The sequence below is a fragment of the Salmo trutta genome, chromosome 2 (assembly GCF_901001165.1).
Source record: "Salmo trutta chromosome 2, fSalTru1.1, whole genome shotgun sequence".
Taxonomy (NCBI): Eukaryota; Metazoa; Chordata; class Actinopteri; order Salmoniformes; family Salmonidae; genus Salmo; species Salmo trutta.
The window spans coordinates 6,425,855-6,452,867 of record NC_042958.1 but is presented as its reverse complement, the minus strand read 5'-3'; the positions used below and the strand labels follow the sequence as shown (position 1 = coordinate 6,452,867).

General features: G+C 44.8%; 1 protein-coding gene across 1 annotated transcript in view; it reads left to right on the top strand.

Moving 5' to 3' along the window:
• The window catches only part of LOC115149450 (collagen alpha-1(XVIII) chain-like), a 113,920-nt gene extending 87,797 nt beyond the window's left edge, over nucleotides 1–26,123 (top strand). Inside the window, exons 17-42 of the mRNA XM_029692321.1 lie at nucleotides 2,944–3,003; nucleotides 3,133–3,168; nucleotides 5,876–5,917; nucleotides 6,400–6,462; nucleotides 6,648–6,683; nucleotides 6,812–6,895; nucleotides 7,030–7,095; nucleotides 9,808–9,870; nucleotides 11,257–11,346; nucleotides 11,424–11,459; nucleotides 14,016–14,069; nucleotides 14,272–14,328; nucleotides 15,772–15,831; nucleotides 16,640–16,681; nucleotides 17,701–17,728; nucleotides 17,983–18,060; nucleotides 18,223–18,248; nucleotides 18,613–18,711; nucleotides 19,744–19,879; nucleotides 19,989–20,053; nucleotides 20,380–20,511; nucleotides 21,564–21,611; nucleotides 21,802–21,831; nucleotides 23,048–23,248; nucleotides 23,328–23,443; nucleotides 25,112–26,123. Of these exons, the coding sequence (XP_029548181.1) occupies nucleotides 2,944–3,003; nucleotides 3,133–3,168; nucleotides 5,876–5,917; nucleotides 6,400–6,462; nucleotides 6,648–6,683; nucleotides 6,812–6,895; nucleotides 7,030–7,095; nucleotides 9,808–9,870; nucleotides 11,257–11,346; nucleotides 11,424–11,459; nucleotides 14,016–14,069; nucleotides 14,272–14,328; nucleotides 15,772–15,831; nucleotides 16,640–16,681; nucleotides 17,701–17,728; nucleotides 17,983–18,060; nucleotides 18,223–18,248; nucleotides 18,613–18,711; nucleotides 19,744–19,879; nucleotides 19,989–20,053; nucleotides 20,380–20,511; nucleotides 21,564–21,611; nucleotides 21,802–21,831; nucleotides 23,048–23,248; nucleotides 23,328–23,443; nucleotides 25,112–25,313 (1,950 nt within the window). The 3' untranslated portion in view covers nucleotides 25,314–26,123. The remainder of the gene's footprint in view (nucleotides 1–2,943; nucleotides 3,004–3,132; nucleotides 3,169–5,875; nucleotides 5,918–6,399; nucleotides 6,463–6,647; nucleotides 6,684–6,811; nucleotides 6,896–7,029; nucleotides 7,096–9,807; nucleotides 9,871–11,256; nucleotides 11,347–11,423; nucleotides 11,460–14,015; nucleotides 14,070–14,271; nucleotides 14,329–15,771; nucleotides 15,832–16,639; nucleotides 16,682–17,700; nucleotides 17,729–17,982; nucleotides 18,061–18,222; nucleotides 18,249–18,612; nucleotides 18,712–19,743; nucleotides 19,880–19,988; nucleotides 20,054–20,379; nucleotides 20,512–21,563; nucleotides 21,612–21,801; nucleotides 21,832–23,047; nucleotides 23,249–23,327; nucleotides 23,444–25,111) is intronic.
• The last annotated feature ends 890 nt before the right edge of the window (nucleotides 26,124–27,013 follow it).

Here is a 27,013-nt window from a genome sequence, read left to right as displayed (position 1 = left end):
TGAACAACGACACTATTCACATACAGCTGGCTGGTTATACGCTGCACCGGCGTCTGGTATGACAAGGTGCGGCAGACTGTATTTTTGTAAATAACAGCTGGTGTATGATTTCTAAGCAAGTCTCGAGCTATTGCTCGCCTGAGGTCGAGTATCTCATGATAAGCTATAGACCACACTATCCACCTAGAGAGTTTTCATCTGTATATTTCGTAGCTGTTTACATACCACCACAGACTGAGGCTGGAACTAAGACAGCATTGAATGAGCTGTATTCCACCATAAGCAAACAAGAAAACGCTCCTCTAGAGGTGGCGCTCCTAGTAGCCGGGGACTTTAATGCAGGGAAACTTAAATCAGTTTTACCAAATTTCTATCAGCATGTTAATTGTGCAACCAGAGGGAAAAGAACTCTGAACCACCTATACTCCACACACAGAGACGCATACAAAGCTCTCCCTCGCCTTCCATTTGGCAAATCTGACCATAATTCTATCCTCCTGATTCCTGCTTACAAGCAAAAATTAAAGCAGGAAGCACTAGTGACTAGATCAATAAAAAAGTGGTCAGATGAAGCAGATGCTAAGCTACAGGACTGTTTTGCTAACACAGACTGGAATATGTTCCGGGATTCCTCCGATGGCATTGAGGAGTACACCACATCAGTCATTGGCTTCATCAATAAGTGCATCGATGACGTCGTTCCCACAGGGACCGTGCGTACATACCCCAACCAGAAGCCATGGATTACAGGCAACATCTGCACTGAGCTAAAGGCTAGAGCTGTCGCTTTCAAGGAGCGGGACTCTGACCCGGAAGCTTATAAGAAATCCCGCTATGCCCTCCGACAAACCATCTAACAGGCAAAGCATCAATACAGGACTAAGATCGAATCGTAATACACCGGCTCTGACGCTCGTCGCATGTAGCAGGGCTTGCAAACCATTACAGACTATAAAGGGAAACACAGCCGAGAGCTGCCCAGTGACACGAGCCTACCATACAAGCTAAACTACTTCTATGCTCGCTTCGAGGCAAATAACACTAAAACATGCATGAGAGCACCAGCTGTTCCGGAAGACTGTGTGATCAAGCTCTCTGCAGCCGATGTGAGTAAAACCTTTAAACAGGTCAACATTCACAAGGCCGCGGGGCCAGACGGATTACCAGGACATGTACTGCAAGCATGCGCTGACCAACTGGCAAGTGTCTTCACTGACATTTTCAACCTCTCCCTGTCTGAGTCTGTAATACCAACATGTTTTAAGCAGACCACCATAGTGCCTGTGCCCAAGAACACTAAGGTAACCTGCCTAAATGACGACCGACCCGTAGCACTCACATCTGTAGCCATGAGGTGCTTTGAAAGGCTGGTCATGGCTCACATCAACACCGTTATCCCAGAAACCCTAGACCCACTCCAAATTTGCATACCGCCCCAACAGATCCACAGATGATGCCATCTCTATTGCACTCCACACTGCCCTTTCAAACCTGGATAAAAGAAACACCTATGTGAGAATGCTATTCATTGACTACAGCTCAGCGTTCAACACCATAGCGCCCTCAAAGCTCATCAATAAACTAAGGACCCTGGGACTAAACACCTCCCTCTGCAACTGGATCCTGGACTTCCTGACAGGCTGCCCCCAGGGGGTAAGGGTAGGTAACAACACATCCGCCACGCTGATCCTCAACACAGGGGCCCCTCATGGGTGCGTGCCTAGTCCCCTCTTGTACTCCCTGTTTACTCATGACTGCATGGCCAGGCACGACTCCAACACCGTTATTAAGTTTGCTGATGACACAACAGTGGTAGGCCTGATCACCGACAACGACGAGACAGCCTATAGGGAAGAGGTCAGAGACCTGGCCATATGGTGCCAGGACAACAACCTCTCCCTCAACGTGATCAAGACAAAGGAGATGATCGTGGACTTCAGGAAAAGCACACCCCCATTCTCATCCACGGGGCTGCAGTGGAGCAGGTTGACAGCTTCAAGTTCCTTGGTGTCCACATCACCAACAAACTAACGTGGTCCAAGCACACTAAGACAGTCGTGAAGAGGGCACGACAAACCTATCCTCCCTCAGGAGACTGAAAAGATTTGGCACGGCTCTTCAGATCCTCAAAAGGTTCTACAGCTGCCACATCAAGAGCATCCTGACTGGTTGCATCACTGCCTGGTATGGCAACTGCTCGGCCTTCGACCGCAAGGCACTACAGAGGGTAGTGCGCACAGCCCAGTACATCAATCCAGGACCTCTATACCAGGCGGTGTCAGAGGAAGGCCCTAAAAATTGTCAGACTCCAGCCACCCTAGTCATAGACTGTTATCTCTGCTACCGCATGGCAAGTGGTACTGGAGTGCCAAGTCTAGGTCCAAGAGGCTTCTAAACAGTTTCTACCCCCAAGCCATAAGACTCCTGAACATCTAATCAAATGGCTTCCCAGACTATTTGCATTGCCCCCCCCCCTTTTGCACTGCTGATACTCTCTATTGTTACCATCTATGCATAGTCACTTTAATAACTCTACCTAGATGTACATATTACCTCACCTAACCGGTTCCCCACACATTGACTCTGTACCGGTACCCCCCTGTATACAGTCTCGCTATTGTTATTTTACTGCTGCTCTTTAATTACTTGTTACTTTTATTTCTTATTTTTATCCGTATTTTTTTTAACTGCATTGTTTGTTAGGGGTTTGTAAGTAAGCAATTTACTGTATTCAGTGCATGTGACTAATAACATTTTATTTGATTTGACGTATGTTGCATTCTTATCTCATGCGGACAGATTTTGGGGCATAGTAAATCATCTCGTTTCACCTCTACTTCTCTGCCAATGTGTAGCACCCACCTTAGTGATGCCCGGCAGCCATTTTGTGCCAGATGGTTCATTAGCACAGATCAGTTGTCATTGACTGTATGTTGTTTGCAGGACATGAAAGGATCTAGGAAACTGGGTGGCTTTGGGGCAGTGATGGCCAGAAGTATTCAGGTTCGAACACAAAGAGTGGTTTCTTATGGTGCTGCTGGGACTTCAAACCTTTCGCTCATAAGTATGATATTAATATGAAAATAAGTATGATTAATACTGACAATCATTTTTTTCTGGTGCTTTCCACAGGGTCCTATTGACAAACCTGGCCGTCCAGGACCTAAGGTAGTCCCTCACGTCTTCTACCACTGACGTAGTGGCTTTACTCAATGTACCTATCAGGCATGTTTCAATACAATATCCTGTCCCATCATTGATATCCATCGACTGTGGTAAAAGCTAACTATGGAAGGGAGCTACTCTCAAAAAACACACTTCAACCTGACATCAAAGTCAACGTATACTTGCCATCGGGGTGGTCAACGTATACTTGCCATCGGGGGTCAACGTATACTTGCCATCGGGGGGGTCAACGTGTACTTGCCATCGGGGGGTCAACGTATACTTGCCATCGGGGGGTCAACGTATACTTGACATCGGGGGGGTCAACGTATACTAGCCATCGGGGGTCAACGTATACTTGCCATCGGGGGGGGGGTCAACGTATACTTGCCATCGGGGGTCAACGTATACTTGCCATCGGGGGGCAACGTATACTTGCCATCGGGGGGGGGGGGTCAACGTATACTTGCCAGCGGGGGTCAACGTATACTTGCCATCGGGGGTCAACGTATACTTGCCATCGGGGGGGGGGGGTCAACGTATACTTGCCATCGGGGGTCAACGTATACTTGCCATCGGGGGTCAACGTATACTTGCCATCGGGGGGGGGGTCAACGTATACTAGCCATCGGGGGTCAACGTATACTTGCCATCGGGGGGGGGGGGGGTCAACGTATACTTGCCATCGGGGGGGTCAACGTATACTTGCCATCGGGGGTCAACGTATACTTGCCATCGGGGGTCAACGTATACTTGCCATCGGGGGGGGGTCAACGTATACTAGCCATCGGGGGGGGGGTCAACGTATACTTGCCATCGGGGGGGGGTCAACGTATACTTGCCATCGGGGGTCAACGTATACTAGCCATCGGGGGTCAACGTATACTTGCCATCGGGGGGTCAACATATACTTGCCATCGGGGGGTCAACGTATACTTGCCATCGGGGGTCATCGTATACTTGCCATTGGGGGGTCAATGTATACTTGCCATCGGGGGTCAACGTATACTTGCCATCGGGGGGGTCAACGTATACTTGCCATCGGGGGGGTCAACGTATACTTGCCATCGGGGGGGGTCAACGTATACTTGCCATCGGGGGGGGTCAACGTATACTTGCCATCAGGGGGGGTTAACGTATACTTGCCATCGGGGGGGGGTCATCGTATACTTGCCATCGGGGGGGTCATCGTATACTTGCCATCGGGGGGTCAACATATACTTGCCATCGGGGGGGTCAACGTATACTTGCCATCGGGGGGTCAACATATACTTGCCATCGGCAGTATTTTCGTGACTCTTGGATGTTCTCATGTATACTAGACACAGTAGTCTGTATATACTAGACACAGTAGTCTGTATATACTAGACACAGTAGTCTGTATATACTAGACACAGTAGTCTGTATATACTAGACACAGTAGTCTGTATATACTAGACACAGTAGTCTGTATATACTAGACACAGTAGTCTGTATATACTAGACATTAGTATATACAAACATTAGTTTGTGTTAAAATGTGAACGTGTATTAGATCGTTGGTGTGAAGTGTGAGTCACTTGCACGCCACTCGTTATCTAGAAGGCCCTTGTTCAGTCCTACTGCACGCCACTCGTTATCTAGAAGGCCCTTGTTCAGTCCTACTGCACATCACCGCTTATCTAGAAGGCCCCTTGTTCATATCCTACTGCACGCCACTCGTTATCTAGAAGGCCCTTGTTCAGTCCTACTGCACATCACCGCTTATCTAGAAGGCCCCTTGTTCATATCCTACTGCACGCCACTCGTTATCTAGAAGGCCCTTGTTCAGTCCTACTGCACATCACCGCTTATCTAGAAGGCCCCTTGTTCATATCCTACTGCACGCCACTCGTTATCTAGAAGGCCCCTTGTTCATATCCTACTGCACGCCAATATTTGGTATTTTATTAGGATCCCCATTAGCTGTTGCAAAAGCAGCAGCTCCTCTTCCTGGGGTCCACACAAAACATGAAACATAATACAGCACATCATTAGACAAGAACAGCTCAAGGACAGAACTACATACATTTTTAAAAAGGCACACGTAGCCTACATATCAGTGCATACACACAAACTATCTAGGTCAAATACGGAAAAGGCGTTGTGCCGCGAAGTGTTGCTTTATCTCTTTTTTGAAACCAGGTTTGCTGTTTATTTGAGCAAAATGAGATGGAAGGAAGTTCCATGCAATAAGGGCTCTATATAATACTGTACACTTTCTTGAATTTGTTCTGGATTTGGGGACTATGAAAAGACCCCTGGTGGCATTTCTGAGGGTGTATAAGATCATAGGATCGAAATCTTACAATACTTATGATGGGCTTCAAGTGGACTTCGCTAATAATTAAATAATCTGTGGCATACAGTGCATTCGGAAAGTATTTTTAAAAACCTTGTGTTTGCTTTGTCATTATAGGGTATTGAATCGAGAGTGTGGAATGAGAATAAAAATATTTTTTTTGCATTCATTTTAGAATAAGACTGTAACATAACAAATTGTGGAAAAAGTGAAGAGGTCTGAATACTTTCTGAATGCACTGTACTGTATCTCTCTCTCTCACTCTCTCTCTCTCTCTCTCTCTCTCTCTGTCTCTATCTCTGTATTCCTCTCTCTGTGTGTTAGAATATGTGGTTCCACATACCTGTAAAAGGTTCCCATACTGACGGCCATTTTGTTTCTCCTTCATAGGGCAAAGACGGGCAGGACGGGCTTCCTGGTGTAGCGGTAAAGGTGCGTCCTCCCTACTCAACTGGTTCCCATTTATCCTCAGAGAGGAAGTGCCGACTTCCCCACCATGTGGTTCCTATTATTCTTCTAATTTCCAATGAATTCCTCTCTGACACATATGTGCACAGGCAGGGCCAGAGATGGCCATCTTGCTTTTTAACCCTCTCAGGGACTGTACATCATCTGCATACCCACCACCAGCAATTCCCAAAGCACTAAGCATCTATGCCCTAGTACAATTCCCAAAGCACTAAGCATCTATGCCCTAGTACAATTCCCAACTGTAGATGTGATTCATAAAGGAAAGAGTAATTCATCTACAATCTCCTCATTGAGATAAAGAGGTTTTCAGAAGTCTCACTCATTGATTACTCAGACGAGGTAGATTTTGGGCCAATTTAGGGCTATGTTATGTGGGTGGGTCACTTACAGGCATCTAAAGGTCTAAAACCTTCCCCTCAACCATTTCCTCTGTGTTCCTCTAGGGGGAGCCTGGTGCTCCAGGAGCAGCCGGGGCCTCTGGGCTAGATGGACTGCCAGGGCATACGGTCAGTACATCAACCTGCTTTTTACTGTCCAATTCAATCTCTCTCCTTTGTTTCCTTTCCTGATTTTTATAGTATTCCAATCTGTCTTTATCCTCTTTACAGTTGTACTTGTAGGTTCATCATAAAACGGTCTCAGGTCTCAGTTCTCTTTTGTCATGATAGTGTTTGCCATTTCTTCCATGCAGGGAGCGAAGGGGGACCAAGGTGACATGGGACCAAAGGTACACTATCACTCCTCCTGACTCCATTCATGTTCATCTTTTATGAGACTGTCTATTTTTACTGGCCTTCTGGAGCCAACCAGGCCGGCCCTGTTCTTGGTTTATCTAACCCTGTGTTCTGTTGTCAGGGAGAGAGAGGTCGGGACGGCTTCAGTTTCCCCGGCCCTCCAGGACCTCCTGGGTCTTCGGGACCGGTTATCAACCTCCAGGAAGTAAGAGGATGTTAGAAAGTAATTAGGTGTTATTAAAGTCATTGTTATCACCCCTACTAATGCTCTCTGATAGGATAGTTCTAATATGGATGTTGATAGTAATCTCACTGCCTCTCCTCTCTGTCCTACCTCAGGTCCTGCTCAATGATTCAGAGGGTGTGTTTAACTTCTCAGGGCTGCTGAAATCTCAGGGGATCAGGGTGAGTAGACTTATTCTTGAGGTGTGTGTGTGTCCATGTGTGTGTGTGTGTGTGTCAGTGCATTCGTGTTTGTGTTAATAGCACAGGAAAAAAAAGTATGAAATGAAATGTATGCATTCACTACTGTAAGTCGCTCTGGATAAGAGCGTCTGCTAAATGACTAAAATGTAAAAATGTAAAATGTAAATGTTAATATACACTGCTCAAAAAAATAAAGGGAACACTTAAACAACACAATGTAACTCCAAGTCAATCACACTTCTGTGAAATCAAACTGTCCACTTAGGAAGCAACACTGATTGACAATAAATTTCACATGCTGTTGTGCAAATGGAATAGACAAAAGGGGGAAATTATAGGCAATTAGCAAGACACCCCCAATAAAGGAGTGGTTCTGCAGATGGGGACCACAGACCACTTCTCCGTTCCTATGCTTCCTGGCTGATGTTTTGGTCACTTTTGAATGCTGGCGGTGCTTTCACTCTAGTGGTAGCATGAGACGGAGTCTACAACCCACACAAGTGGCTCAGGTAGTGCAGCTCATCCAGGATGGCACATCAATGCGAGCTGTGGCAAGAAGGTTTGCTGTGTCTGTCAGCGTAGTGTCCAGAGCATGGAGGCGCTACCAGGAGACAGGCCAGTACATCAGGAGATGTGGAGGAGGCCGTTGGAGGGCAACAACCCAGCAGCAGGACTGCTACCTCCGCCTTTGTGCAAGGAGGAGCAGGAGAAGCACTGCCAGAGCCCTGCAAAATGACCTCCAGCAGGCCACAAATGTGCATGTGTCTGCTCAAACGGTCAGAAACAGACTCCATGAGGGTGGTATGAGGGCCCGACGTCCACAGATGGGGGTTGTGCTTACAGCCCAACACCGTGCAGGACGTTTGGCATTTGCCAGAGAACATCAAGATTGGCAAATTTACCACTGGCGCCCTGTGCTCTTCACAGATGAAAGCAGGTTCACACTGAGCACGTGACAGACGTGACAGAGTCTGGAGACGCCGTGGAGAACGTTCTGCTGCCTGCAACATCCTCCAGCATGACCGGTTTGGCGGTGGGTCAGTCATGGTGTGGGGTGGCATTTCTTTGGGGGGCTGCACAGCCCTCCATGTGCTCGCCAGAGGTAGCCTGACTGCCATTAGGTACCAGGATGAGATCCTCAGACCCCTTGTGAGACCATATGCTGGTGCGGTTGGCCCTGGGTTCCTCCTAATGCAAGACAATGCTAGACCTCATGTGGCTGGAGTGTGTCAGCAGTTCCTGCAAGAGGAAGGCATTGATGGAAGGCCATTCCCCAGACCTGAATCCAATTGAGCACATCTGGGACATCATGTCTCGCTCCATCCACCAACGCCACGTTGCACCACAGACTGTCCAGGAGTTGGCGGATGCTTTAGTCCAGGTCTGGGAGGAGATCCCTCAGGAGACCATCAGCCACCTCATCAGGAGCATGCCCAGGCGTTGTAGGGAGGTCATACAGGCACGTGGAGGCCACACACACTACTGAGCCTCATTTTGACTTGTTTTAAGGACATTACATCAAAGTTGGATCAGCCTGTAGTGTGGTTTTCCACTTTAATTTTGAGTGTGACTCCAAATCCAGACCTCCATGGGTTGATAAATTGGATTTCCATTGATTCTTTTTGTGTGATTTTGTTGTCAGCACATTCAACTATGTAAAGAAAAAAGTATTTAATAAGATTATTTCTTTCATTCAGATCTAGGATGTGTTGTTTAAGTGTTCCCTTTATTTTTTTGAGCAGTATATTTTCAGGTTACCCTCTTGGTACTCTTTAAATGGCCTCTGTGATCTCTCTTTTATTTGCCTTAACAAGATTACATGACAGAACACTGTTTTGGGTTTGACGTACTCGCTCCCCGAGAGCAATTATGTTGAGAAATGGCTGCAATCATATCAAAGATTTGTTTCAAATAGCTATAATGATATCTGTAATGTATGGTCATAAAATTGGTGCAAGCGGTTTTTGTGTCCCTAACAACAATTAGGTCCAGGCCATAAGAGATGCATGTTTAAAGTATTTATCTGTGACTGGAGGTTGATTCAACAGTGTGTAGGTCATTTTGTTGGATTCATTGGAACATGACCGCTTGACATTGCCTTGAAACAGACAACTTTATTTTTGTATGGGTCCATAATTCATACGACAGTAAAACAAATCTTTTACTGCTCAGAGGATCTGTTGGTAGGATTACCATGGTATTGTGTCTGTCATTTCTCTATTGCAAAATATACAGTATGCGGCACACACTTTTGGGATGAACTTGACAGTGCAGACTTTATACTGTGCAATTGGACAGATACTTACTGATAGGAGAGAGATACTGTTGTAGTTGATCAGGGTTCTCATACTATTGGAGAAAGTCCGGTCACACAAATTTCCTAGGTGGCAAAGGTCGGTATGGATATTCGCCCCATTATGCCATCGAGCGAAGGGAAACTGTAGCAGTTTTAAAGCTAATTTCTTGCAATTCTACAAATGTTCCGTGTCTTATGTGTGTTCATATGACACCAGGAGTCGAATCCCGACCGAATTCCTAAAAATTAAAAATATTGATCGGTTTGTATTGACCCTGTTCTGGGTCCGGATCCGGTCCGCTGTCTGCCTATGAGTATGGCTGTTGTAGATGTCTCTGTTCTAGTTGATGGATTTAATTTGGTTATTTACCTACATTTACTATGATAATTCCCAGGGGCCACGGGGTCCAAAGGGGGACTTGGGGATTCCAGGGACCATAGGGCCTCCAGGCTTAAAGGTAAGTGTGTGTCTTATGTGTTTTCATTTTAACAGGATAGTTCCACATTTTGGCAACTAAGAACTTTTTCTACTTACCAGAATCAGATGAACTAATGGATACATGTTTTATGTCTCTGCATGCAGTTTGAAAGAAGTTGCTATGAACAGTAGCGTTAGCGCAATGACAAATTCTAGAGGAACAGCTCTAACGCTAGTTAGCAATGGCTCGTGAAACTACCTTCAACTTCCTTCAAATTGCATGCAGAGACATACAAATGGTATCCATGAGTTCATCTGACTCTGGGGAAGTTGAAATAATTGCGCACTATCCCTTTAAGAATTCCGCTATGATCAGAATTCTGGTCAAAATTCCACTAGTGTCAGAATTCTGTTAGGGTCAGAATTCCGTTAGGGTCAGAATTCCACTAGGGTAAGAATTCCACTAGGGTCAGAATTCCACTTGGGGCAGAATTCCGCTAGAGTCAGAATTTTGCTAGGGTCAGAATTTTGCTAGGGTCAGAATTCCGCTAGAGTCAGAATTCCGCTAGAGTCAGAATTCCGCCAGAATTCCGCTAGAGTCAGAATTTTGCTAAGGCCAGAATTCCGCTAGGGCCAGAATTCCGCTAGGGTCAGAATTCCGCTAAGGCCAGAATTCCGCTAGGGTCAGAATTGCGCTAGGGTCAGAATTCCGCTAGGGTCAGAATTCCGCTAGGGTCAGAATTCCACTAAGGCCAGAATTCCGCTAGGGTCACCATTTGAAAAGGAAACCACTGAAGAGCCCAGGATTTCCTATTGTGTCCCGTGTGGCTCAGTTGGTAGCACATGGCACTTGCAACGCCATGGTTGTGGGCTCGATTCCCATGGGCCTCCAGGCCATGGGGGACTAGCACGAAAATGTATGCACTCACTAGTGTAAGTCCCTCTGGATAAGAGCTTCTGCTAAATAACCACTTTGTGACCTTTTCTGCACTGGACTGAATGAACATCTAATATACAGGCTCAAAGCCCTTTGGGTTTCAATCAATTAAAAGTGTGAAACTGAACACCAGTGCTTATGATTAAAGCTAGGACCCCGGTTGCTGCACTCAGGGCATTGATGTGCAAAAGCCTGATAATGGCTTCCAGACTGAGCAACCATAGACAATATGCTTCAGTCCCAAGGTCTGTGGAACAACATGAATGAGATTATTATCCAATGTTTTCCTTTCTCTGAGAGGTGCTCCTGGTGCTTCAACATGCATGTGCTGCACATTACCCCTGGGTGTGTGTATGGAGGGGGGGGTTGTGCTCATGTGTCTACAGTATGTATGATTGTCATTTGATTGTATGTATATCATCTTATTGTAATTTGACTGCAAGCGTGTGTCTGTATGCATATCGTGTTATTGGTCACGTGTGTTTGCAGGGCAAGAAGGGTGAACCAGGGGTCATGGTTGCAGCAGACAGGTCTATGATGTCTGAACTCACAGGGCCACAGGGGCCCAAAGGGATCAAGGTTAGTCTTACTATTTCCTTGGTCAAAGTTCGATACTTGTGTCAGACGATCCACTTTGTTTCTTCACTCTTTTGCAGGGCGATTGTGGTGTTCCTGGGCCAGCTGGAGTTATGGTAAGACTTTATTGGCTTCTTAATCTGACACTACCCTTTGTAGTAACTTCCCCACTACATCTTCTCTTGTCGTGTTGCAGCAGCTGCTTTCATTCAATGTGTTTTGGAACTTTTTTTGCATATGCACATACAGGCCTGCCTCTAGGCCCCCTATCCAGACAATGCATTTTTTCGGGAATATTACGGACCTGCGATGTATCTTCATCAGGATGTATCTTTATCAGGATGTATCTTTATCAGGGTGAATCTTTATCAGGGTGTATCTTTATCAGGGTGTATCTTTATCAGGATGTATCTTTATCAGGATGTATCTTTATCAGGGTGTATCTTTATCAGGGTGTATCTTTATCAGGGTGTATCTTTATCAGGATGTATCTTTATCAGGATGTATCTTCATCAGGATGTATCTTCATCAGGGTGTATCTTCATCAGGGTGTATCTTTATCAGGGTGTATCTTTATCAGGGTGTATCTTTATCAGGGTGTATCTGCATCAGGATGTATCTGCATCAGGATGTATCTGCATCAGGATGTATCTGCATCAGGGTGTATCTGCATCAGGGTGTATCTGCATCAGGGTGTATCTGCATCAGGGTGTATCTTTATCAGGGTGTATCTTTAGCAGGGTGTATCTTTAGCAGGGTGTATCTTTATCGGGATGTATCTTTATCGGGATGTATCTTTATCGGGATGTATCTTTATCGGGATGTATCTTTATCGGGATGTATCTTTATCAGGATGTATCTTTATCAGGATGTATCTTTATCAGGATGTATCTTTATCAGGATGTATCTTTATCAGGATGTACAGTTGAAATCGGAAGTTTACATACATCTTAGCCAAATATTTATATAATATATATTTTTATATTTTAGTCATTTAGCAGACGCTCTTATCCAGAGCGACTTAAACTCAGTTTTTCACAATTCCTGACATTTAATTCTACAAAAAATTCCATATCTTAGGTCAGTTAGGATCACCACTTTATTTTTAGAATGTGAAATGTCAGAATAAGAGTAGAGAGAATTATTTTTATTTCATCACATTCCCAGTGGGCCAGAAGTTTACATACACTCAATTAGTATTTGGTAGCATTGCCTTTAAATTGTTTAACTTGGGTCAAACGTTTTGGGTAGCCTTCCACAAGCTTCCCACAATAAGTTCGGTGAATTTTGGCCCATTCCTCCTGACAGAGCAGGTGTAACTGAGTCAGGTTTGTAGGCCTCCTTGCTCGAACACGCTTTTTCATTTCTGCCCACAAATTTTCTACAGGATTGAGGTCAGGGCTTTGTGATGGCCACTCCAATACCTTGACTTTGTTGTCCTTAAGCCGTTTTGCCACAACTTTGGAAGTATGCTTTGGGTCATTGTCCATTTGGAAGACCCATTTGCGACCAAGCTTTAACTTCCTGACTGATGTCTTGAGATGTTGCTTCAATATATCCACATAATTTTCCTCCCTCATGATGCCATCTATTTTGTGAAGTCCACCAGCCCCTCGTGCAGCAAAGCACCCCCACAACATGATGCTGCCGCCCCCATGCTTCATGGTTGGGATGGTGTTATTTGGCTTGCAAGCCTCCCCCTTTTTCCTCCAAACATAACGATGGTCATTATGGCCAAACAGTTCTATTTTTGTTTCATCAGACCAGAGGACATTTCTCCAAAAAGTCTTTGTCCCCATGTGCAGTTGCAAACCGTAGTTTGACTTTTTTTATGGCGGTTTTGGAGCAGTGGCTTCGTCCTTGCTGAGCGGCCTTTTAGGTTATGTCGATATAGGACTCGTTTTACTGTGGATATAGATGCTTTTCTACCTGTTTCCTCCAGCATCTTCACAAGGTCCTTTGCGTTGTTCTGAGATTGATTTGCACTTTTCGCGCCAAAATACGTTCATCTCTAGGAGAAAGAACACGTCTCCTTCCTGAGCGGTATAACAGCTGCGTGGTCCCATGGTGTTTATACTTGCGTACTATTTTTTGTACAGATAAACGTGGTACCTTCAGGCATTTGGAAATTGCTCCCAAGGGTGAGCCAGATTTGTGGAGGTCTACAATTTTCTTTCTGAGGTCTTGGCTGATTTCTTTAGATTTTCTTATGATGTCAAGCAAAGAGGCACTGAGTTTGAAGGTAGGCCCTGAAATACATCCACAGGTACACCTCCACTTGACTCAAATGATGTCGATTAACCTATCAGAAGCTTCTAAAACCATGACATAATTTTCTGGAATTTTCCAGGCTGTTTAAAGGCACAGTCAACTTAGTGTATGTAAACTTCTGACCCCCTGGAATTGTGATACAGTGAATTATAAGTGAAATAATCTGTCTGTAAATAGTTGTTGAAAAAATTGCGTGTCATGCACAAAGTAGATGTCCTAACTGACTTGCCAAAACTATAGTTTGTTTACAAGAAATTTGTGGAGTGGTTGAAAAACGAGTTTTAATGACTCCAACCTAAGTGTATGTAAACTTCTGCCTTCAACTGTATCTTCGTCAGCATGTGCACCTGCTGAGGGTTGAAGTACAAAGGGAAACACTGCTGCTTTGTTGTTTTTTACAGGGTCCAATTGGGCCGGAAGGACTCAAAGGAGAATATGGCTATCCTGGTCGTCCGGTAAGTACCACACATTATGATTTGAGACGTTCTTTTAACATTATAGTCTACAAATGATAACAATGGCAGTGCGAATATGTTTTATTGACATATAGTGCCTAAACCCAAGAGCACTCTTTTGGGTTACACAAATGCAGAACACTACAGAATGTGATCATATTGCCATCATTCCATTAATGATGTGGTTTGCCTCTCGCTACAGGGTCGTCCTGGAATAATGGGGCATAAAGGAGACAGGGGAGACGCTGTGGGTGTGTCGGTGAGTTGAACTCCCTCCCTCTTTAGATTGGTCATGGTCACAAAGGTTTGAGAACCACAGCACTCGGGCCAACCACTTCACTAGGGCCCCTTAGCCAGAGCCGAACGGTACTGCAGTTATCTGAAGGTGGCGCCCCCTAGCCAGAGAAGAACGGCACTGCGTTCAATACGACAGCTTTCCTCAACACGTGTCAGAGGTACTTGGCCCTACCTCAGTGTTCCATGATGATTACTTCCCCGGCCCTACCTGTGTTCCATGCTTATTACTTCCCTGGCCCTACCTCAGTGTTCCATGATGATTACTTCCCTGGCCCTACCTGTGTTCCATGATTATTACTTCCCTGGCCCTACCTCAGTGTTCCATGACGATTACTTCCCTGGCCCTACCTGTGTTCCATGATTATTGCTTCCCTGGCCCTACCTCAGTGTTCCATGATTATTACTTCCCTGGCCCTACCTCAGTGTTCCATGATTATTACTTCCCTGGCCCTACCTCAGTGTTCCATGATGATTACTTCCCTGGTCCTACAGTACCTCAGTGTTCCATGACGATTACTTCCCTGGCCCTACCTCAGTGTTCCATGACGATTACTTCCCTGGCCCTTCCTCACTGTGCCATGATGATTACTTCCCTGGCCCTACCTCAGTGTTCCATGATGATTACTTCCCTGGCCCTACCTCAGTGTTCCATGATGATTACTGCCCTGGCCCTACCTCAGTGTGATGATTACTGCCCTGGCCCTACCTCAGTGTTCCATGATGATTACTGCCCTGGCCCTACCTCAGTGTGATGATTACTGCCCTGGCCCTACCTCAGTGTTCCATGATGATTACTGCCCTGGCCCTACCTCAGTGGGATGATTACTGCCCTGGCCCTACCTCAGTGTGATGATTACTGCCCTGGCCCTACCTCAGTGTGATGATAACTGCCCTGGCCCTACCTCAGTGTGACGATTACTTTCAGTGAAGCAGCAATATTTTGCTAGTTTAAGGTCTGTCTGTGACATCACTTTTTTAACCAGACTTAGTATACTTGTGGTCATATCTGAAGTCCACTTGTGCAGATCAAGGGTTGTTTCCCTATGAAGGTTTGTGGATGAATGATGTGAAATGGACTTCTGAACCCGTATGTTGCCCATTCAACTCTAATGGTGATTCTGAACCAGTATGTTGCCCATTCAACTCTAATGGTGATTCTGAACCGGTATGTTGCCCATTCAACTCTAATGGTGATTCTGAACCGGTATGTTGCCCATTCAACTCTAATGGTGATTCTGAACCAGTATGTTGCCCATTCAACTCTAATGGTGATTCTGAACCAGTATGTTGCCCATTCAACTCTAATGGTGATTCTGAACCAGTATGTTGCCCATTCAACTCTAATGGTGATTTTAATATTTTCCTCTTCCTCTGTCACTTTCTTCTTCTCCCTCTCTGTTCTCAGGGATCCCCTGGCCCCCCCGGACCCCCGGGACGTCCCGGAATGTTCAACTGCCCCAAAGGAGTAAGTTTAAAGTAACCTCTTATAAAGGTTCAAATCCAGGTCTTGTGACATGATTGTGTCTTGGGAGGCCAAATAAAATCACCTGCTGGCCAAAATGGGCCAACGACCCGCCAGTCGGGGACCCTTCCTATATCCATGTTTGTCCATGTCATTATCAGGTACTGTAGCTGTTCATGTCATTATCAGGTATCATTATCACCCCCAAAGCCAATTCCTCCTTTGGCCACCTCTCCTTCCAGTTCTCTGCTGCCAATGACTGGAACGAACTACAAAAATCTCTGAAACTGGAAACACTTATCTCCCTCACTAGCTTTAAGCACCAGCTATCAGAGCAGCTCACAGATCACTGCACCTGTACATAGCCCATCTATAATTTAGCCCAAACTACTACCTCTTCCCCTACTGTATTTATTTATTTATTTTGCTCCTTTGCACCCCAGTATTTCTACTTTGCACACTCATCTACTGTCAAATCTACCATTCCATTGTTTTAATTGCTATATTGTATTTACTTCGCCACCATGGCCTATTTATTAGTTTTACTTCCCTTATCTCACCTCATTTGCTCACATTGTATATAGACTTATTTTTCTACTGTATTATTGACTGTATGTTTGTTTTACTCCATGTGTAACTCTGTGTTGTTATATGTGTCAAACTGCTTTGCTTTATCTTGGCCAGGTCGCAATTGTAAATGAGAACTTGTTCTCAACTTGCCTACCTGGTTAAATAAAGGTGAAATACATAAAAAATAAAAAAAAGTACTGTAGCTGTTCTGCTCACTGTCCCCTTCTTTTGTTTTTTGAAGACAGTTTTTCCCATCCCTCCCAGACCGCACTGCAAAAAGGCCGTAAGTGACTGGCAGACAGCACAGAGCTGGGCAGGCTGATCTCAGGCGCGCGCGTGTGTGTGTGTGTGTGTGTGTGTGTGTGTGTGTGTGTGTGTGTGTGTGTGTGTGTGTGTGTCTGTGTGTGTCTGTGTGTGTCTGTGTGTGTCTGTCTGTCTGTCTGTCGTATTCTCTCTCGTAGTCACTCATTCACTCTGTGATGTATTCCTCACATTTTCATCATAAAAGGGGAATGTGCATGTTGCATCCATGGTCCCTAACCTACTCCGGGTGTGAATAGAGGATCTCTCCCAGCATGCTGCATGTCATATGGGCACGGTGGTCATGTGGTAGGGGGTTGTTCTTCCATTGGTTGGTTAGTCTTCCATGGGGAAGACACTAACACAATTCAGGATGGTCCCCAAGATTGAATATTAAACATTAATTCAAATTATATACTATTTTATTCTGACTTCCTGAGAGCAGATTTACTAGTGTCAAAAGCAATTCATGTTAACAGTTTCTATATGAAGTCTGTTTAAGACATTGTAATTTCCAATAATTCCATTCAGATTGGATAACCATGTCATTGTTTTGTAAATACCAGGTTAATTGTGTTCTCAAATACAACATAACCTAAAGAATGTACTTACTATGTAAGGTCTTTCAGAAGTGAGATGAGCCAAATGTGATTGGTGTTTCCTGTCTTTCATGGGGGCCATCTTGGAAAAAATCACCTTTCTTCCACGGTGGTGGTGGTGGTTACCACATTGTTTCATCCTTCTAACCCTCCATTTTGTTACAGATAGATTTAAAGATACATCCTGATGTGACCTCTGAATCTGTGGATGTATCATCACAATATATAATATCAAATATTATACACATATAATAGCCATCTTGTTTTAGTTTGTCTGAAATGCATGATGGGAAGTTTCCATACTGTCACTTCACTGTTCCTTTCATATGCCCTGTTCTCGTTTCTGTTCAGGAAAGTCCAATATTACTCATGTCTTTTAAACATATTTGTTTCACTTTTGCAGATAAATGGTTCTGAGAATTCAACAAATGGTGAGTAAGAAGAACATGACATCACAGGACCTGTTATTTGTTTGTTGATATGGAAAGCATCAAAGGTAACTTATGATATGTACTATTATTACACATACAACACGAGACTTCTGCGACCTGCTGCATCCAATACAACATATTAAATAGCAACAAAAAAAACACGGCATACGTTCCAACATTGTCTGTCATTACTTTGTTGTTCTCTTCTCTTTTATGCGACAGCCTAATGCTGTTGTTCCTCATCTGACCTGTAGGGGGGTCGGACTGTCTTTCATCTGGGACCAAAGGGGACAAGGGGGAGAGGGGTTTCCCTGGGATGCCTGCTCCACCACGTGAGTCACATTGGATGGATCACTGTTTACCTAACAGGATTATTTCAGTTCTACTTTTGATATAAACAACACATATTCTAATGTGTCATAATGCCTCTGTCATTATTCATGTAGACATGTTATTATCTTTAATAACCAATGGATGTTGTTTTTTTTCTACAGTCACAATGCTTCCCAAAGTAACTATGGTAAGTTGAGTTGTGTGCGTGTGAGCGTGTGCGCGTGTGCGTGTGCACGTGTGTGTGCGTGTGCACGTGTGTGTGCGTGTGCACGTGTGCGTGTGCACGTGTGTACGTGTGTGTATGTGTGTGTGTGCACGTGTGTGTGTGCACGTGTGTGTGTACGTGTGTGTACGTGTGTGTGTGCACGTGTGTGTGTGCACGTGTGTGTGTGTGCACGTGTGTGTGTGTGCGCGTGTGTGTGTGTGCGTGTGTGTGTGTGCGTGTGTGTGTGTGCGCGCGTGTGTGTGTGCACGTGTGTGTGTGTGTGTGTGTGTGCGTGTGTGTGTGCGTGTGTGCTTACTTCTCAGTTTGTGTGTCTGTCTGTCCACAGGGGAATAAAGGGGACAAGGGCTTCACGGGGGAGAAGGGGGAGAAGGGGGAGGCCGGGTTACCGGGCCCACCTGGTACGCGTGGGACATCTGGAATGGTGGTGAGTCTCGTTTCCAAGGAGACCACACACTCCGAAAGCCACGCCCACCCACCACAGCTTTGACCAATTACACTTACTGAGAAGAGCAGCATGCGACAGACACATGAGATTGTACATCATCGGTGTCATCTTCATTTGAGGGCGTTATTACAGTCTATGACCTCTTTTGATGGTGTGCTAGATAGCTAAAGAATGTTTGGTGAGTTTCAGTTGAGCTTAATTGCTGCACGAGATGATTTCTGTCTGAAATGAGCCGTTTTAGTTGTTTTTGTTGTGAGGGTTTTGAATTTGGCCGCAGTGGCAAAATGCTGGATTTACATTAAAGGGAATACAAATATTTTCAAATTCTTTCAAATTCAGATGCTGCATGCAACAAAAGAGGATTTGTCCTACTGGCTGCATTTAAAAAAACGTACAGAGTTATGAGATTTAAATAACCTCACAGTCATGGGGTTTAAATAACCTCACAGAGTCACAAGGTTTAAATAACCTCACAGAGTCACGGGGCTTAAATAACCTCACAGAGTCATGGGGCTTAAATAACCTCACAGAGTCACAAGGTTTAAATAACCTCACAGAGTCACGGGGCTTAAATAACCTCACAGAGTCACGGGGCTTAAATAACCTCACAGAGTCACAAGGTTTAAATAACCTCACAGAGTCACGGGGCTTAAATAACCTCACAGAGTCACAAGGTTTAAATAACCTCACAGAGTCACGGGGCTTAAATAACCTCACAGAGTCACGGGGTTTAAATAACCTCACAGAGTCACGGGGTTTAAATAACCTCACAGAGTCACGGGGTTTAAATAACCTCACAGAGTCACGGGGTTTAAATAACCTCACAGAGTCACGGGGTTTAAATAACCTCACAGAGTCACGGGGCTTAAATAACCTCGCAGAGTCACGGGGTTTAAATAACCTCAGAGAGTCACGGGGTTTAAATAACCTCAGAGAGTCATCATGTTCTATGAACATTCATTCAAGGTAAAATGACTGGAGATATCTGCTAAAGCACTGGGTCTGTTTCAGGGTCCTCAAGGAGAAACTGTTATGGGGCCCCCTGGCCATCCAGGCGTTCCGGGGTCTCCAGGTACTCCAGGGTATGGGAGACCTGGCCCTCAAGGCCCCCAAGGGAATCCCGGGCACCCCGGAGCACCCTCTCCAGGTAAGATGTGTGGTCACCCTTTGTGAAATTTGCTGTATTGTGTAATATGCTGATTAGCTTCGCATAATAAAACGTTACCGTTGTTTGTCTCCCATTTTTGTAATTCCAGCTGTGACCATCCCTGGACCTCAAGGCCCCGCTGGCCCGGCTGGACCTCCTGGGGCCTCTGCCGTGGTGAGTCAGTCTGTCCCCTACGTTATTCCATCACTTATCCGTCCCCATCACATCATAATGTCATCCCGTCATACCATCAATTGTCAATCCTGTAACATCATGTAATCCTTGTTACATAATCACACGTCCATCATCAAATAACCCCAGACACACTACAGATGAAATGTCTGTCCTCTTCAATTGCCCTGACCAGTGTCTAGAGATAAAATGACTGTCGTCTCCTCGATCACTCTGGCCACTGTCTCCCCAACAATTACAGTGTTATAAACAGTCAGATATTTCCTTCCAGTCTCAAAAGGTGCTTCTCTCCTGTGTTTTTCCTTTAGATGGAGACGTTTCCTTCCAGCGAGGTTATGATGCAAAGGACGATGAACAGCAGAGAGGGGACCCTGAGCTTCATCACCACGGGGACAGGCAAACTCTACATCCGGGTTCAAGAGGGATGGAAGGAGGTCCTGGTACAGTAGCATCTCTGGTTCATGTCCTCCACGTGTCCTCCCTGTGTCTCAGGTCCCTGTCCTCCATGTGTCTCTGGTCCCTGTCCTCCTTGTGTCTCTGGTCCCTGTCCTCCTTGTGTCTCTGGTCCCTGTCCTCCATATCTCTCTGGTCCCTGTCCTCCATGTGTCTCTGGTCCCTGTCCTCCTTGTGTCTCTGGTCCCTGTCCTCCATGTGTCTCTGGTCCCTGTCCTCCTTGTGTCTCTGGTCCCTGTCCTCCATGTGTCTCATGTCCCTGTCCTCCATGTGTCTCTGGTCCCTGTCCTCCATGTGTCTCTAGTCCCTGTCCTCCTTGTGTCTCTGGTCCCTGTCCTCCATGTGTCTCTGGTGCCTGTCCTCCATGTGTCTCTGGTCCCTGTCTCCGTGTGTCTCAGGTCCCTGTCCTCCGTGTGTCTCTGGTCCCTGTCCTCCTTGTGTCTCTGGTCCCTGTCCTCCTTGTGTCTCTGGTCCCTGTCCTCCATGTGTCTCTGGTCCCTGTCCTCCTTGTGTCTCTGGTCCCTGTCCTCCATGTGTCTCTGGTCCCTGTCCTCCATGTGTCTCTGGTCCCTGTCCTCCTTGTGTCTCTGGTCCCTGTCCTCCATGTGTCTCTGGTCCCTCTCCTCCATGTGTCTCTGGTCCCTGTCCTCCGTGTGTCTCTGGTCCCTGTCCTCCGTGTGTCTCTGGTCCCTGTCCTCCGTGTGTCTCTAGTCCCTGTCCTCCGTGTGTCTCTGGTCCCTGTCCTCCGTGTGTCTCTGGTCCCTGTCCTCCGTGTGTCTCTGGTCCCTGTCCTCCGTGTGTCTCTGGTCCCTGTCCTCCATGTGTCTCTGGTCCCTGTCCTCCTTGTGTCTCTGGTCCCTGTCCTCCATGTGTCTCTGGTCCCTGTCCTCCGTGTGTTTCTGGTCCCTGTCCTCCATGTGTCTCAGGTCCCTGTCCTCCGTGTGTCTCTGGTCCCTGTCCTCCATGTGTCAATAGTGGCTCTGTAAGCCGTGAATATATCTGATATGTTTGGTGTTTCCCTGTGTCTCTGTCTCCACAGCTTGGTAACTTGATCTACCGCCCAGTCAATATCCCTCTACCTGACACGGTAAGGACAGTAGAGATGAGGATGGGACATGTTCAACTGCATGAATTTTCTGCTCATTGTCATCAATGGATTGTTTACGTGAAAGTGCATTGTAGACCTCCATATAAGGGATGCTTGTAGCAGAATATGATGTGTGATTGCTGCTTTTTCTGTTTATAATCCAGTTAGTAATACACGTTTGCCCCCGTAGGCTCAGCCAGGCACCGCCAGAAGATATGGGGTAAGTTTGTTGACAAAGAGACAAGATTGGCTAAGCGTTTGCACCTGTGCAAAGTTAGCTGTTGTTATTTCATAGAGGATCGATAAAGTTTTTTAAAACAGTCTTTATTTACACTTCTGTATTCTTACTCACATCTTTACTTTAACTTTTGTTTCACCCGGTTGTTTTATGAAACTTTGCACTGGAGCCAAGAAACAGTCAATCAACATACATTATTTAAACTTTCTGCTTCCTAGTTAGTAGTTAGAAAACTTCTAGATACAAAAAGGAGAAAAACAGAGCGGAAAAAGTTGAACCTTTGTTATTGTTCGTGAAAACAAGTCATTGGTTTGGCTCAAGTCTGGCCACAAAATGAACTGGTGTCAAAATGTGATTTAGCAGTGGTTTGAGTATTCTACTTTTAGATGAAATTACTGTCTGTGTGCTGTCGTTGAAGGACAGCCCAGGTTCAAGTTTTAGAGATTTAGATTCCCATTTCACAGTAGCAGACAGTCCATTCTGTACCAAGACCATCACCTAAGCGAGATGAGAATGATACTGTTGATGACTTAACATTTCTTTACTACAGTGTGTGTTAGTGAATGTGGACATATTTGTTTATTTTTTTAAACATTTTAGTCATTTGGCAGACGTTGTTATTCAGAGCAATTAGGGAGAAGTGCCTTGCTCAAGGGCACGTCAGGAGGTTTTTCACCTAGTCTGCTCAGGAATTCGAACCAGCGTCCGTTCGGGTTACTGGCTCAACGCTCTTAAAGGGCGCTGCAAGGTCAATCCGATGTCGGCATTGGCCGTGCAGGACATTCATACTTCTTGTGCTTCGTGGAGCAGAGCTATTGTGAAGGAAGTTATCAAGGAAGTGAGTTCGTGTTAATACAGGACCTCCCGCTCTCACCTACCGTCAACCAATCATGTCAATGCGGAGCCCTCAGCATTGTTACAAAATTTGAGAGGCGCACAGCTAAGTGGTCTCAATTTGGCCTCTGCATGCCTCCAAAAGGCTCCGCATTTGCGTCACACCATCCATACTCCGACCACATTTTCAGATCAAGCATAAAAAATGTACTTTAATCGCTAGGCTACCTGCTGCCACATGTCAGTTATGACGTTTTGTTTGGTTACGTTGACCACCTGGAGTAGTGGAAGGATCACTCTGAATGAGGTGGCGGTTTAGAATACACACCACATGAGGATCTCTAATCCTCGGTCTCTTCCTCAGCTCAACCTGGTGGCCCTGAACCAACCCTACACAGGGAACTTTGGTGGCGACGACATGACAGACAAGCGGTGCCATGAACAAGCCGTGGCCATGGGTCTGCCTGCCAACTACCGAGGCTTCGTATCCTCAAAAATCCAGACGATTAATAAAGACCTGGTCCCCCAGAGGTTCAGACAGAGCTACCCCATAACCAACCTCAGGGTAAGCCAACCTCTCTCATCTAAGATCAGTGTTAAACAAAATGAAGTGTCGGTCAACTCAGCTCGTTCTGTATCCACAGGGGGACATTTTGTTCAGTAACTACAAGTCCATCTTCACTGGGGGTGGAGGCAAATTCCCATCAAACATCCCAATCTACTCCTTCGACGGACGGGACGTAATGGCAGACCCCTTCTGGTCTGTGTGTGTGTGTGTGTGTGTGTGTGTGTGTGTGTGTGTGTGTGTGTGTGTGTGTGTGTGTGTGTGTGTGTGTGTGTGTGTGTGTGTGTGTGTGTCTGTCTGTAGGGGGTCTGAGTGGTGGGGGCTGACCTCATACTATAAATGTCCTATATCTCTGTCTGAATAGTAAAGACTAGGTAAACATCCTATATCTCTGTCTGAATAGTAAAGACTACATAAACATTCTCCTCCACAACTCATCTTCCCTCCTGACCCAAAAGCTGCTTCACCAAATGACAAATGGGTTTGTAAGAACGTGGGCATGAGGGATGGAGGGAACACACATGGCTGTTTCCACAAAGTGCAGGATAGCACAACCCGCAATCCAGACACAGAGGGTTGTACCGATGTGTGTTTCAGCCCGGGCCCATGCGAGCCAGCTGTGTCCACCCTCGTTCTATTGCTTCTATTTATATACCGCCGCGTTGAATTTATCAGCCCCAACAAACCAGAGACTAGAGGCTGGCAATTGTGGCTCCAAAGTGGCTTTTTTATAGATGTTTTTCAAACAGACGCTTTCCTACTTTGTGGCGAGGTCTCTTTGAGAACGTGTATGAATAGATATAGCCTGGGCACAAAAAAGGGATATGGCTATTGATGTCATCTGTTATGTTGAGGTCGCATCTGTATGAAGAGATTTCAGTGCCAACGGAAACTGTATTTTAATTCAATATTTTTACATTTGTATTAAGACACTGCATTTTAATTCAATATCATTGAGTTTGCACAAATTGAATCATTGAATTCATAAATAGAACTTGAATTTCATGATTTGAATTAATTCATATTGCATTCAGTTTTCAAATACCATTTAAATGTAATTTAATATTTTAAATTCAACATTTATATATTAAGTTTCAATATAGTAGGCATTGCATTCATTGTCTGTGTATCAAGTTTACAAATTATAATTTCAAGTTTACCAAAGTTTGATATATTCAATTTATAACATCCATTCAAATTCATTTTTCTAGTTCAGTTTTCTAAATTCAGATCCTGTGCATTGTAGATTTGGTACTACACTGACCCTGTATATAGCTTCCTGTTTTGTTTTTATATATATATGTTTAAATCAGTTATACTATTTTGATATTGATTACTGTACTGTTGGGTAGCGCTTGCAAAAATAATGTTTGTTGTCACACACCGGATAGGTGCACTGAAATGTCTTGTTTTACAGGGTCAGCCATCCGGCGATACCCTGGCGCAAATTAGGGTTAAGTGCCTTGCACACATTGTCGGCTTGGATATTCAACCCAGCGACCTTTCATTACTGGCCCAACACTCTAAGGCATTGTACTTGTGCATGTGAAAAATAAAACGTGAACATCCTGGTACTTTTCCAGAGAAGGAAAGGTAGAAGAGAACAGATTGAGTTAAAACGGTCCATACATTGGTGGGGATCTCTGTTCAGTTTGGGGCTACATTAGTTCAAGTCCCATTATGTTTTTTACAGATTTTTTCATGGTAGGGTATTTCAACTATTTATTGGTGTTTGCGTGAATATCTGTTATGTATGCCAGTATGACTTTAATGTGTTGGGGTGTGTGTAGATGTGTACATGTGCCTCTGTATATGCTGTATCCATACACTCTCCCATTATATATATATCTCTCTCTCCCGCAGGCCTAAGAAGAGCATCTGGCATGGCTCCAATACATTTGGTAACCTGTTGGTAGACCGGTCCTGCAATTCATGGCAGTCTGACAACATGTCCATCATGGGCCAGTCGTCCAATCTAGCTTCAGGCTTCCTCCTGGGACAGCAAGCACAAAGCTGTAACAACCAGTTCATTGTCCTTTGCATCGAGACCAGAAAGCATGTTTAACAGACCGCTCCGTCCATCTGCTCTCATCTTATCACTCTGGAAAGGTGTAAATATATGTACATTCCTTTGTGAACATTTCATCATTGTCATCAACATATTCCTCCTCTCCCATCCTCTGATTGGTTGGTTGATTGCCTGAGATGAGACAGCGGATACTGTCTGTCGATACCAGCTCCAAATCATGGCTTTGCAGAGTTTTTCAAGTCAACGTTCAAGATTATTTCTCACTACAGATGTTTCTCCTAGTCAAGATGTCACCTTTCGTCTTCCAGTGATTGGCCATGTTTATTGTTTGTCCTATTAGGTCATTCTTTAAGAGATGTTTGTTCGACCAATAGCACATTTCATATGCATAACACCCATATTCTACAAAGGGAACAATCAGTAAAGAAATGCTGATGCACTATATTAGCTGTGTTTCTACGTCTAGTGATTTCTCATTTGAGCAACAATTTCTCTCAGTATTTCATTTCAATTCAACGTTTTATTTATACCGTAACTGCACATAACGTGAATGAATCAAATGATTAAGGTTAAGTATGTAATTTATAGTTTGTTTGTCAGGGACTGTTTTAGTTTTTTGTAATTTTGTTGTACAGCATTCGTTTTATGGTGCTAGAATTTGGATTTGATAAATAGCTAGTTAGATGTGACTTCATTCAGCATAAATTCCACCAATCACATAGAAATTCACCACAAAAAAAAGTTAGAACTTATGAAATTCATAAAAGATTTGATCAGTATAAGTGAGTATATTTTATACAATCATTGGTGCTTATTGATTAAAAATGTTTTTCCTTTTCTTAATAATCTGAGTCTGATATCTGTTTTGAAAGCCTGGTCCAGTTACGTTGAGGCTGTACTGTCGTTAAAGGACAAGACAGACCAATACGGATCATCAACCAATCAGCCGTGTGTAGTAGATCAAATCAAACTTTATTGGTCGCGTACACAGTTTAGCAGATGTTATAACGGGTTCAGCGAAATGCTTATGTTACTAGCTCCTAATAATGCAGTTAAATGTCAAACAAGTACACTTTTTCATATATATATATATATATATATATATAAAACAGAAAGCAAGAAATTGTCGTAACGAAGCCAATTAACAACCAAAATGGCACTGTAACAGTTATCCAATTGTAATCTATAACAATTGCAAAAGTATGTGGACACCTGTTCTTCGAACATCTTATTCCAAAATCATAGGCATTGATATGGAGTTGGTCTCCCCTTTGTTACGAAAACAGCCTCTTCTCTTCTGGGAAAGCTTTCCACTAGATGTTGGAACATTGCTGCGGGGACTTGCTTCCATTCAGCCACAAGAACGTTAGTGAGGTAAGGCACTGATGTTGGGTGATTAAGCCTGGCTTGCAGTCGGTGTTCTAATTCATCCTAAAGGTGTTTCATGGGGTTGAAGTCAGGGCTCTGTGCAGGCCAGCCAAGTTCTTCCACACCGACCTCAACAAACCATTTCTGTATGGACCTCGCTTTGTGCATGGGGGAATTGTCATGCTGAAACAGGAAAGGGCCTTCCCCAAACTGTTGCCACAAAGTTGGAATCACAGAATCCTCTAGAATGTAATTGTATGCTGTAGCGTTAAAAGATTTCCCTTCACTGGAACTAAAGGGCCCGAACCATGAAAAACAGCCCCAGACCATTATTTCTCCTCCACCATACTTTACAGTTGGCACTATGC